Raw genomic sequence first — 13,231 nt, 5'->3', positions numbered from 1 at the left:
ACCATTCAACCGATTGGATCCACTTTTAAATGTCTTTAGTTCAGTAGCACTACTTAGTTTTGTCTATGAAAAAATGTCTCACCAATAAGTACTGGAGAGATGTAAAAGTAAAACTGAGCTGTGGTATAGGTACTAGAAGACGTCCACGTTCTTTCACTCATGCATAGCATAGCCTGTTGGTCAAAGTAAATATCAGACAGAGTAAAATACATCCAGACAGCAAACTTCAATTTCAGACATTCCTGTTCTAGCTCCTGGTTCGTTGACACACTAAAGCACACGTTCACCTCTCCATTCTCGGTCACGCAGAGACCTCAGCGCCACCACACGCTCGCCATCCACCTACTCATACCTGTAGATGAAGTCGGAGTTGCCGACCATGGCATTGAGCACCTGCGAGACGAGGAAGCCGCTGCCGGCGATGACGGCCACGATGAGCAGCGCCGTGACGGGGTTCTTGAGCAGCTCCACTATGGGCTGCAGCACCGTGTACGCCACCCCTGTGCTCACCGTCACAACGTACAGCGCGTACCGCCGCATGTTGTCCCAGAACTCCTCCACCAGGGGGCCCTCTGGCCCCAGCGCCAGGGCGGGGCCTGGCCCCGCGGACAGGGCCAGCGCCACGGTCACGCCCACCGTGATGCCGCCGAGGAGCGCCCACGTCGGCAGAGCGCACGTCCTGCCGCCGCCGCCGGCCTCGTTATTATTGCCCGCTGCAGCGAGCTCTTGACGCAAGTGGCTCTCCTCCTCCCTAGCTGCTGCGATGCTTTCGTGAGGCGCTATGGCAAGGAGGCGTTTTGCGTGCTGCTGCGGGGTTGGTGGTTCACAGGAGGAGAGCCCAGCTCGGACGACGGCGGTGAGGCCATGGCCGCGTCCGGGAGACAGCCGATGTAGGTGGTGGAGGAGAGAGAGCTGGTTCATCTTGTGCAGGCGCCGTCGCTTGGTGGTTGTTTTTTGTGATAAGGCTTCTCCAACCATCCATCTCTCCCTATACGTACTTTATACTCTTTTTATTACCTTCCTCCCCCCACCCCCCAAACTTTCACTTCTCCAACCGTTCAACCTAGCAATTTCATATCGCCATTAACCGGGACCACGCCGCTGGACACGCGAGGATCATGGCGGACTACTTCAGCGATAACCCGGTCTACAGTGATTGGCAGTTCCGACGAAGGTTTAAACCCTTGCTTTTTTTCCGTTTCCATTTCTCATTTTGCAATGGGGATTTTACAAAGTTCTAAAGCTTTTTTACTTAGGTATGAGGCGACCATTATTCATTCGCCTCATGGAAAGCGTGACCGAAAGGGACCCATGGTTCTCAAGTCGTCCCGATGCGGCGATGCCACCGGGAAGATGGAACTAGCTCCATTCCAGAAATGCATTGCCGCATTTTGGCATACGAAGTTCATGCTGATGCGGTCGACGGATATGTGCACATATCCGAGTCCACTGCCTTTTAGACAAAAGGCTTCTGTCTTACACAAAACAGATGCAAAGGATTGGAACTTCGGATTTTGAAGTATAATACTCACCTGATTTGGTACAAAAGCAGGGTCCTAGTAAAACTCAAACTTTATCCATCGATTCAAATTGGATGTATCGTGGTTTTAGAAACGAGGGACAATAGATTGTGTTCGGCGGGAATGTAAGCACGGACTTATATTACTCCGAATGGTGGATCACAGAGATCCTAGCAAGGAACTAAGACATGGGGTTTATAATGGTTTAGGCTTGCGCCGTAGTCTAGTGTAGTGTTGATCGTAGTATTGCTGAGGATGTGTTACAACTGGTGTGCTTGTGTCTGTACGAGGGGAGAGGGACTCCATTTTATACTTCAAGGGATGGTCCTTACATGAGAAAGAGAGAGAGAGTTCTTTGACTAAGCCCTATGTCGTAGTGCGTGGCAGCCCCCTCTTGGACCAATCTTGGGACGTGCCTACATGCGGCATGACTCCTTCTAACGGGTCGTGTGCTGCCGTACTCTTGGCACGACATCATGTCTCATCTGCCCGACGTGCAAGTCCCTATAGCTCGCTCTACGCCCGTGCTGCTGTACTTGATGGGTCCCACATAATGTGGTCTCGTTAAGGTTGAGGTTCGTATTCAGTACATCTTCATCTTCTGTCAGTACCCTTGCGTCACCCTCCATCCTTCCTGGTACGTGGGTGGAGACTTTGTTGTCGTGACCCCCTTTGGCACTGTAAGCATGGTGTGGACATGGTTTGGTGGCGACGTGTCCTGTTATGGCAGTCGTGGACCAACAACGTCGGCCTAGGCTCCCTTCTTGCGGGTCCGTTTGGTCGTTCGCTCTATCTCGCAGACTTGCTCGGTGGGGACTTAGTTATTCATCCCGCCTCGCAGACTTTCTCTACGGGGAGTTGGTCGTTCGCCCCACCTCACAGACTTGCTCGACGAGGGTTTGGTCAGTAAATGGGCCATAGAGAGGTTTATGGGTCTCGCCTTGGGTACCCCTTCCCTGGGTACCCGATAGGATGCTTATTAGTAAGTCAATTATATTGAAGTGTTACAAAATTGAAATATTAATATCCTTCGAGGACATAACTAACCAGTTACCACATGTGTTAATACAACATATTTGGATAGATCACATAACTGACCTCCATATAAATCTATGAACTTGACTGCAATGTTACACGATGATAAAAGGTGGCTTCGAGGACATAAATTCTTGCTCATATGAATAGAGCACATATCTCAACTATATGTTGTATTGTCAAATATAGGAGCACTTAACTGTACCTCGCTAGGCATGGACTCGATGAGAACATGGAAGCAACTAGAGGATCAGTTTCACACCCAATATCATTCTGAAGCCGTCGAAGCCAGGATTGCCGATCTGGCATAGATAAAGCAGAAGCGTGGGGAAACTTTTATGGAGTTCATTCAACGATTCAGAGCGGTTAAGAATCGGTGCTACTCGTCCCACATCATGGAAAAGGAGGCCGTCGAGCTGACAACGCTTGGCCTTGCGAAGCCGATCAAGGATCTGGCTTTTTAGCTCGAATTCAGTTCAATTGACGACTTATTAATAGTACCATCCGGAGTTGTATTAGGACAAGTTGCAAGTCAAGTTTAAACGCCATGTAGGCATGGTTGGCGCTGAAGAAGTTGAGGACAGTGCAGATGAGAAGGACATTGCTGTAGCAGAGTACACTGGGGGGGGGGCAAACCCCGTATCTTGCAAGTGGGTGAAAAACAACATGGGCCTTCGAAAGGGTTTGATTATGATGTGAACAATGCTGAACAAATATTTGACTTGTTGCTTAAAGAAAAGCAGTTGAAGCTACTTGAAGGCCACAAACTTCCTACAGTGTAAGAACTACAAGGAAGATCGTACTACAAGTGGCACAACTCATTCACCCACACCACCAACGATTGCAAAGAGTTTCGCTGACAGATCGAGTCAGCCATTGAGCAGGGCTGACTGATCCTGGGACAGTTCACCATGAAGGTTGACAGCCAGTCGTTCCCTGACATCAACATGGTAGAGTGTGCCAACCCAGTTCTCTCATTTGACATCAATATGGTAGGATCTACAAGGCACCAGAACACCCAGAAGGATAAGGCCGATCTAGGCGATCGACCCCAAAAAGACGAAAAGGAATATATTACTAAAGAGCAGGTCAAGCATATGCGGTACCGACGACCAACGTCTGAACATCCGCTTAGGAAGTATGAGTACCAATACAGGCAGCGTTGTCAGCATGAGCCTGAGGATGAGGAATACAAGCACCATACTGGGAAGCTCCTGAAGAGGTGTGAAGATACAAGGGACCATTGGCATTGTCCGTTCTTCAAACATCGCTGGAACGCTGGCATGAGCCTGCCCAATGCTAGTAACTGCCCAGAGTGCGGACCGTGGAGGCGGGAGACCGATGAGGTTTCAGTATTTCACCGTCTAGGCCCGATGACACACCAAGATGAAAGGACTGACCCGTAGCACGAGAAGAGTCTTGAGGATGAAGAGGATAGATATTACTAGCCACGGTGTTGCATCTAGCAAAATTGGTTTGGCTAAATTTGGTTGAATATAACTCAAGGTATAAATTTTCTAAATTCTCTGCTGAATTTAAAAAGATTAATTAGAAATGGTTAAAGGAAAAATAGTTTTGCGCTGGGGTCCCTGGCGAAAGATTTTGAATGAATTATAGACATGTCCTCGGTGCACTATTCATATGAGTCTAAGGCTCTGCAGAAAACCCCCTAGGGGTTTGCAAAATCGAACCCGCGGTCCTTCCCTAATGGAACAGTGGCTGCGGAGGAAGAAAGGGGTGGAGGGGCTTACCGGTGGCGAGACTGCTCCGGTGAGGTGGTCGAGGATGTAGGGGAGGTCCTGAGGGTCACGGCGATGTGTGGGTCGTCGTCGGGAATGGTCGGAGTCGGCCGATCCACGTGCGCAGGCGGAGATGCTCGTCGGCGGCGAGGAATCCGGCCTGCTCACGACGCGATTGTCCAAGTGAACCGGTCAGAGAGCTTCGCAAGAGGTCAAGAAGGACAGTGGTGCAAGAAATTAGAGAATGGCTCACCAGTTTGCTCTATCCACGCGCGACGGCGGGCGACCGAGGTCCGGCGAGGGTGAATCCGCCTCTCCGGTGAGGCAATGCCTCGGCTCAAGCTTGGAGAAGCTTCACGGCTTCACGGGGAAGCGGTCCAGGGGTTGGGGAGAGGCTGGGGGTCAACAGAAGGGGCTGGCCACCATGGCCGTGCTCGGGCAGAGATGGCGGGCGGCGGTGCTTGCTTTCCACGGTGAACTCCGGTGATCTTTGGCTCGGACGGGGCTTTGGGTGCGCGAGTGTAAACGACTAAGGCCTCTAGAGGCATTTATAGACGAGGGCGAAGTGCAGACGCGCGGGGCGGGGCGACCACGCGCGGGGCGCGCGCTGCCGCGGCCAGTCCGCGCTCGGCCGGCCTGACACGACGTCGAGCACGTGGCTCTTTGCTTCTGCCCGAGTTCAAACGCTCATAGGTCAGAGATCTTCATGTATTTGGGCATGATCAATGCACAAGATTTGCTCTCCCGACAGAGCTTTGTCGTTTATGTGTGGAAGTCGAGCGGTTTGGGGCTGTGTACAGAGAGTTGTCGCGTCGCTAAGGTGGCAGTGTCACAAGGTCGAGTTCCGAGGTAAATCCATGTCAAGATCGTGTCAAACAGTGGAGAGAGGTTTCCAAACTTTGTCATGGTGTGTTCTAGGAAATTTGGCGCCACTTTGCTATTTGGACTTGTTTTATTTAAGTTTTGAAAAACAGAGAACACGGTTGATCTTTGGAAAGGGGTTGAAATTCAGATTTCTGAATTTCTGATTTTTTCCCCAAGTTTATTAGTTCAGGGGCTGATTTAGGTATTTTGAAAAATTCAAATGGCAAAACTTTCTTACTATATTTTGTTGGTTATTTAGTGTACTAAAACTTTGTTATTTCGTTTTTACCAAAATTTGTATTTTTCTCCTAAGTCTTTTTCCCAAATGCCCTTTATGTGCTTAAATGGTCCACTTAAGATTAATTAGAGTTTGAGAGTTCTTCTTACCTTGAGGTTCATGACATGATTAAGGAGAATTTCTTAAGATACAAGACTCACTTTAAACCTTTGTTATTAATTGTTGATGTTCATCCCTTCATCTGGTTCACATGTGATAATGGTTTGGGTTAGCTTAAGGAAGGAACCCTAGGTGACACTGGGGTGTCACAGTTCAGTAGCAGTGACGTGGGCTATCTTTGTTTGAGTTTTCTGGTCTTGGGTGGTGAAGGTGACCTTGGGCCTCTTCGTGGTGTCGGAAGAGACTATCTCCATCGGCTTAGCTTGGGTAGAGTTGGATCTGGTGTTCTTTTTGGGATCCATCGTGGGATTGGTCTTCATAATGAACACATTGGGTGCCAAATGTTGGATCCTGACTCATGGTCCCATGCACTTAGGAACAAGTGATACAAACAATGCATGACAAAACGGATGGCACAAAAACTCAAAATGTGTTGGCAAACCCGAGGTCGGATGGGGGTATTTATAAGGTAACCAGGGGACCGAGGTTAAGTTCATTTGTACTCATGGTTACCTGTTACATTCTCGAAATATATTATACAACTGGGTAATTACGGAGACATTGTTATCCTATGCCTAATTACATCAGACACTATACTCACGGGGAGGATGACAGGTGGACTTACTCGACCCAACTTGGTGTGGCCCAGCATGCCACATCGTTCTTGCATTCAACCCCTTAGCTCCAAGTCAATGACATATTCGTTCTGTAGCCTTTGTCTTGTGGTCTCTGTAGCCATTGACGGCCTAGGCTGCATCCGGGGCTTGCCATGAGGGGGTCGCGAGCCTTCGCTCCACCTAGGGCCTTGCTCTGACCGCCACATCCCTAACGATGTGAAGTCTTGGGGACATTCGCCGTCCGAGAAGTCGAGCCCTCGTCAAAGGCCTGCGACTTTGAAGTTGTCGGCCTTCACCTCACGTTAGAGTAGCACCCATGTTGTCGAGGCCTACGCTATCTATGAGGTCGCAGAGAGGTCCCTATCGTTGAAGATGCCCTTCGACACCTGCATTTGTAGTCAATATTAGTTTAATGTTAGTTGCAGTCGCTTAGTGGGGATGCTCGATGTTTGCTTTGGTCCTCGTCCCAACATGATGGCATGATTCAAATTCTCCATTTCACAATGATCCATCTTAGCATGATTCCAATAAAAAACATATAAAACCAAAAAAATAAGGTTTAAATGTTGAGCTTAAGAATAATGGATGTCATTGTTAACATAACTCTAAACCCAATTACTTTGAGTCACATTATTCCTAATATTGCATTGTACTTTTGGCGATATGTGACAATATTATGCATCATGATGGCATTATAGACCACAAGCTTAAGGAAAAAACATGGACAAACATCATTTCCTATATATCAAGCTTGCAAATGTGTGTAGAAAACGCAAACTCTATAGCAAAGATATACAATAATAATGTCACTAGTTGAATACACAAGAAAAATGGTATAACGAAGCTCCGGTTTCCGATGTGCTTACTAGGTGGACGGGGCGGCATCACTGCTGCGAAGTCCAAGCAAGGGGTCCTCGGACTTAGTGGTAGTGACGTAAGATAGGACTCGGTGGGCTCATAGAGGATGGCATGGGAAGAATAAGAGAATGAATATGAGAAATGCTTGGAAAGGCTAAAGTTATAGGAAGGACACTTTAGCACCAGTTCTTACAAAGAATCAGTACTAAAATTTTTTAGGCGAGAACCAAAGTTATGGAGAGTCACTTTAGTACCGGTTCTTATGAAGAACGAGCACTAAGGCTTAAAGACTTTAGTACTAGTTCTTTTTAAGAACTGTACTAAAGACATTTAGTTGGAAACTAAATCTTCTAGTCGAGAACAAAAAAGTGACCTTTAGTATTGGTTCTTTGCTAGAATCGGTACTAAATATTTCTCTGTTCTTAGCGCCAGCTTGAGGTATACGAGTACCCGCTGGTGTCATGAACTGGTACCGAGCATGTAATATTAGTACCGGTCTAGTGCCCGTCCTTGGATAGAAGCCCCGTTCTCTAGTAGTGTTTATGGAGTTCTCCTATGGTGGTTAAGGTTGGGGAGTTGTCAATCGTGGAAATCTAGCCGTGTGTCCATTGTGGTGAGCTATGCCAATGTGGTCTAGTTTGGCCAAGTCAGAGGTTTCTAGGATTGGTGTCGATGATGGATATGGTGGTTGATGCGTTGGGTAACTCTGGAACCATATCAATACACCGTTGTCGTCGTGGTGTGTGTAGGGTTGGACGAAATACTTGTGCCTCATCGGCTCGGCTTGGCTCGTGACCAGCTCGGTACGACTCGAAAAAATAAACAAGCATGTCAAAAAAAAATCGGCAGCACTTCCCCTGTACGGGGAGGTTTCCAAAACCTGCAAATAGATCTAACAGCACGATGGCTGACACACACATATATAAACGACACGATAAACACAAGTCACATCTAAGTGACATCCATATCCACCATCATAATATATAGAAGTATTTTAATAAACATAGCAAATTCACTATAATGCCCTAAAACTACCGCTAATTCATACCCTAATTAAAGACTTACAAAGGAGTGAGGCGCGACGACGGTGGGGCGCGGCGACGGACAGAGCGGGCGGCGATGGGGCGCGGCGGCGGTGTGGCGCGTCGACGGATAGAGCGGGCGACGGTGGGGCGCGGCGGAGGAGAGGGCTGGCGGCGGTCGGCTCACCGGCGGCGGCGTGCCGGGCTTTGCGGGCGGGCAAGTGGGGCGGCCGGGCGCGTGGGGCTGCGCCGACGGTGAGGCGGCGAGCCGGAGCGTGGGGCGGGCGGCGGGCGTGGCGGCGGTGAGGAGAAGGAAAGGAGAGAAGGAAAGCAGAAGGAAGAAGAGAGCCGGCCGCACGCGGGCTGCTTTAGTCACCTTCTTTGTCGAGTGCCCGCGATCCGACACTCGGCAAAGATTTTTTTAAAATTTTAAAATAAACGTTGCCAAGTGCCGGATCTCGGGCACTCGGCAAAGGCGTCTTTGCCGAGTGCTAGCTGTAGAGCACTCGGCAAAGACGTGTTCTACACACTTTGCCGAGTGCCAACGGACAGGCACTCGGCAAAGCCGCCTTTGCCGAGTGCTAACTGGACAGCACTCGACAAAGTATATTTTATTTTTTTTTATTTTTGGCAACCAAACTTTTTGTGGTGTGTTCCTACACTATGTAGACCTACAAGTACCATTTTGGTACAATTATAAAAGTGTTTTTTTATATCTATTAGATTTAGTTCGTTTATTTGAATTTCTTCGAAAAATTCAGATTTGAACTGCAGGTCACTCGAAACTTGGAAAACCGTGCATGCAAAAATGATATTCATGTTACTTAGCATAAGTTACGACCGATTCCAGGAGCGGACCGGAAACTTCGAGCAACATGCTCACTAAACATGGCCGTGAACTTGCCATCCACATGTTTAAAAATTCTATAAAACACAAACAAAGTCAGAAAATCATGAAACTTGTCCACGTGTCATGATATCATATGTACAGGCTGTGATAAAAAATTGAAAAAGTTTCGAGAAAACTATGACGCGCTATGTGTACAAACCTAAGAGATCCACATTGAAACTCTATGATTTCATGTGTAGTTCTCTTAGGTTTTTACACATAGTGTCTCACAACTTTCTCCAAACATTCTAAAATTTTTATCATAGCCTGTACATATGATATCATGACACGTGGACAAGTTTCATGATTTTCTGACTTTGTTTGTGTTTTATAGAATTTTTAAACATGTGGATGACAAGTTCACGGCCATGTTTAGTGAGCATGTTGCTCGAAGTTTCTGGTCCGCTCTTGGAATCAGTCGTAACTTATGCTAAGTAACATGAATATCATTTTTGCATGCACGGTTTTCCAAGTTTCGAGTGACCTGCAGTTTAAATCTGAATTTTTCGAAGAAATTCAAATAAACGAACTAAATCTACTAACGATTGAAAACTCTGTTATAATTGTCCACAAATGATACATATAGGTCTACATAGTGTAGGAACATACCACAAAAAGTTTGGAAGACAAAATAAAAAAAATAAAAATATACTTTGCCGAGTGTCTAGAGAAGACACTCGGTAAAGCGTCCTTTGCCGAGTGCCCAATATTTGGCACTCGGCAACGACTGACGGCCGTCAGCTGTAGACGACCGCTAACGGCCCTTTGCCGAGAGCCGTCTTTGCCGAGTGCTTGGCTGTGCCGAGTGTCCTGCACTCGGTAAATAAGATCTTTACCGAGTGTTGGACTTTGTCGAGTGCGGCGCTCGGCAACCGGGTCTTTGCTGAGTGCCCGATTGTCGGCGTTTCGAGACCGGGGGGTCCCCAAGCCGACGAGTGAGTGTGCTGCGTGCCCCAGCCCAGATGGGTCGAGCGCGTGGGCGAGCGCGAAGGGGGGAGAGGCGAGGTGGCCGGAGACGGGCGTGAGAGAGGTGGAGATCCCGCGGCCTTCGTGTTCGTCCCGCGCCCAGGTCGGGTGCGCTTGCAGTAGGGGGGTTACAAGCGTCCACGCGGGTGAGGGAAGCGAGCGGCCCCAAGAGAGCGCCTGTCTCGTCCTCGTCCCCGCGCGGCCAACCTTCTCTAAGAAGGCCCTGGTCCTTCCTTTTATAGTCGTAAGGAGAGGATCCAGGTGTACAATGGGGGGGTGTAGCAGAGTGCTACGTGTCTAGCGGAGAGAGAGCTAGCGCCCTGGGTACATGCCAATGTGGCAGCCGGAGAGGTCTTGGCACCTTGCTGGCGTGATGTCGTGGCTGTCGGAGGAGCGACGGAGCCTGGCGGAGGGACAACTGTTGGAGCGGTCGAGTCCTTGCTGACGTCGCCCTGCTTCCGTAAGAGAGCTGAGAGCCGCCGTCGTCACAGAGCTTGTGGGGCGCCATCATTGCCCATCTGGCGGAGCTGGCCAGATGGGACGCCGGTCTTGTTCTCCGTGACCCGAGTCGGCTCGGGGTAGGATGATGATGGCGCTTCCTGTTGACGTGGCGGGCCTGTGCCCTAGGTCGGGCGACGTGGGGGCTCCTCCGAAGCCGAGGTCGAGTCTGTCTTCCGTGGCCGAGGCCGAGCCCGAGCCCCCGGGTCGGGCGAGGCGGAGATCGTTCGGCCGAGGCCAGGGCGGAGTCCGAGCCCTGGGGTCGGGCAAGGCGGAGTCTCGTCGTCTTCCGGGGCTGAGCCCGAGTCCGAGCCCTGGGGTCGGGTGGAGCGGAGTTCGCCGTCTTCCGGGTCTTAGCCCGAGTCCGAGCCCTGGGGTCGGGCGGAGCGGAGTTCGCCGTCTTTCGGGTCTTAGCCCGAGTCCGAGCCCTGGGGTCGGGCGGTGCGGAGTTCGCCGTCTTCCGGGTCTTAGCCCGAGTCCGAGCCCTGGGGTCGGGCGGTGCGGAGTTCGCCGTCTTCCGGGTCTTAGCCCGAGTCCGAGCCCTGGGGTCGGGTGGAGCGGAGTTCGCCGTCTTCCGGGTCTTAGCCCGAGTCCGAGCCCTGGGGTCGGGCGGAGCGGAGTTCCCTATGGCGCCTTTGGCAAGGCCTGACTGCCTGTCAGACTCACTCTGTCGAGTGGCACTGCAGTCGGAGTGGCGCAGGCGGCGCTGTCCTTCTGTCAGACTGGTCAGTGGAGCGGTGGCATGACGGCGGTCACTTCGGCTCTGCCGGGGGGGCGCGTGTCAGGATAAAGGTGTCAGGCCACCTTTGCGTTAAATGCTCCTGCAACCTGGTCAGTCGGCGCGGCGATTTAGTCAGGGTTGCTTCTAAGCGAAGCCAAGGCCTCGGGCGAGCAGGAGGTGTGTCCGCCGTTAAAAGGGGGGCCTCGGGCGAGACGGAAGTCTCTCGAGGTCGGCTGCCCTTGGCCGAGGCTAGGCTCGGGCGAAGCGTGATCGAGTCACTCGTGTGGACTGATCCCTGACTTAATCGTACCCATCAGGCCTTTGCAGCTTTATGCTGATGGGGGTTACCAGCTGAGAATTAGGCGTCTTGAGGGTACCCCTAATTATGGTCCCCGACAGTAGCCCCCGAGCCTCGAAGGGAGTGTTAGCACTCGCTTGGAGGCTTTCGTCGCACTTTTTTGCAAGGGGACCAGCCTTTCTCGGTTGCATTTTGTTCCGGTGGGTGCGCGCGAGCGCACCCGCCGGGTGTAGCCCCCGAGGCCTCGGAGGAGTGGTTACACTCCTTCGAGGTCTTAATGCCTTGCGTAATGCTTCGGCTGGTCTGGTTGTTCCCTCATGCGAACTGGCCGTAGCCCGGGTGCACGGTCGGGGCCCAAGCTCTCGGGCTGGTATGTTGACGCTGTCAACGGTTTGGCTGGAGCCGGGTTTGCGAGAGCAGCCCCCGAGCCTCCGCACAGGGCGAGAGGACGATCAGGGACAGACTCGGCTTTTTTACATACGCCCCTACGTCGCCTTTCCGCAAGGAGGAGGGGGGGAGAGCGCCATGTTACCCTCGATGGGCACCGAACATGGTGTCTCCGGTGAGCTGCAAGCGGGTAATCCGAGTGGACGTCCGTGCCCCGTTCGTTGGGGGTCGGCTAGGGGCCCAGAGGCACGCCCAAAAGTACCTGCGGGTGATTTGCCGGACCCGGTCCCCTGGCGACGGGGTCCGAGGGCTCGATGCCTCCCTCCGATGGGATTCCGTTACAAGATCGTTCCCGCTGGTCTCGGAAATGTCCTAGGGTACCTCGGGAGCGCAGCCCGAGCCTCGGTTATGTATCGAACGTACCCCTGGTCATCCCTCGCTCGGCGTCTGAGGCGACTGTGAACCCTTCAGGGGCCAGCCTTCGAACCCCTGATCAGTAATGGGCGCGGAGCCCGAGTAGCCTGAGGCGGCCATGGAGCCCTTCGGGGGGCTGGCCTTCGAACCCCTGACCAGTAGTGGGTGTCGGGCCCACGCGATCTGAGGCGACTGTTGAACCCCTCGGAGGGCCAGCCTTCAAACCTCTGATCAGTAGGGGGGGCTCGGAGCCCGGTTCCTTCACAGAGAAGGATCCTTTTCGGGGTATCCCCCTTTCCCGGTCCCTGTTGCAAGAGATAGAGAAAGAGGAAAAAGGAAAAGGATACGAAATCGAACGACGTGGCGTACCTTTTTTGACGCGGTTATTACGGCGAAGGCGAAGCATCGTCCGCTTCTCCTGCCAGAGGCACCGCCTGTCCCGCCGCGGAGTTAATGCGACGGGGCGAGTGGTTGGCGGGGCGGCCGTTGCGCGTGCGCGAGCCGTTCGAGGAATGGATCACGGGTGCACCGTCCTCACGCCGTGGGAGGAGGCTCTCTTGCTGTCCCAGGATGGGACGTGAGCCTGGCTGACGACGTGACTGCTGCGCCCGCCCGCCTGCCACCGCCATTACTGCCGGCCCACTTTCGGCCGCTTTGACCGTCGCGCCAGGCTGGCGCTGCTGGGTCGTGCGCTAGGTCGCCTCGAGTCGCGGCACAGGCTCCGCAACCGAAGAGGTGCGACGGTGGCACAAGTGGCGGTGCGGTTGCTTGCATGCAGCAGCTGGCGCGCTGGTTGCGCGACGCGTGGGCCTGGGCCTCCAAGCCGGCGTGTCAGAAGTCGGAGAAGCGCGTCCACCTGGCGCGGTTGCATGCCGCCTGCATGGCTGCCCGCCCCTTCCGCCCGTTGGTCTGGGCGAAAGTGGGGAATCGCTTGTAACCGCTGGGCGGTTGTGCGCACCGCGCGCGGCGGTTTGGCTTCTTCTGCTTCTGAGCCGGTTTGCATGAC

The 13,231-nt window shown here is 52.2% G+C and overlaps 1 protein-coding gene across 1 annotated transcript; it reads right to left on the bottom strand.

Moving 5' to 3' along the window:
• Nucleotides 1-34: 34 nt before the first annotated feature.
• LOC100275996 (uncharacterized) lies at nucleotides 35-972 on the bottom strand. Its single transcript, NM_001149894.1, has one exon. The coding sequence runs from the start codon at nucleotides 919-921 to the stop codon at nucleotides 343-345; it is 579 nt and encodes a 192-aa protein (NP_001143366.1). The 5' UTR covers nucleotides 922-972; the 3' UTR covers nucleotides 35-342.
• Nucleotides 973-13,231: the final 12,259 nt, after the last annotated feature.

Source organism: Zea mays, chromosome 6 (assembly GCF_902167145.1).
Source record: "Zea mays cultivar B73 chromosome 6, Zm-B73-REFERENCE-NAM-5.0, whole genome shotgun sequence".
In the NCBI taxonomy this organism is placed as follows: domain Eukaryota; kingdom Viridiplantae; phylum Streptophyta; class Magnoliopsida; order Poales; family Poaceae; genus Zea; species Zea mays.
Note: the sequence above shows the minus strand (reverse complement) of the source record. Positions and strands in the feature narration are given on the sequence as shown.

Bases quoted from the DNA above. Each gene is read 5' to 3' on its own strand.
- LOC100275996 (NM_001149894.1), bottom strand. From the start codon at position 921: ATGAACCAGCTCTCTCTCCTCCACCACCTACATCGGCTGTCTCCCGGA.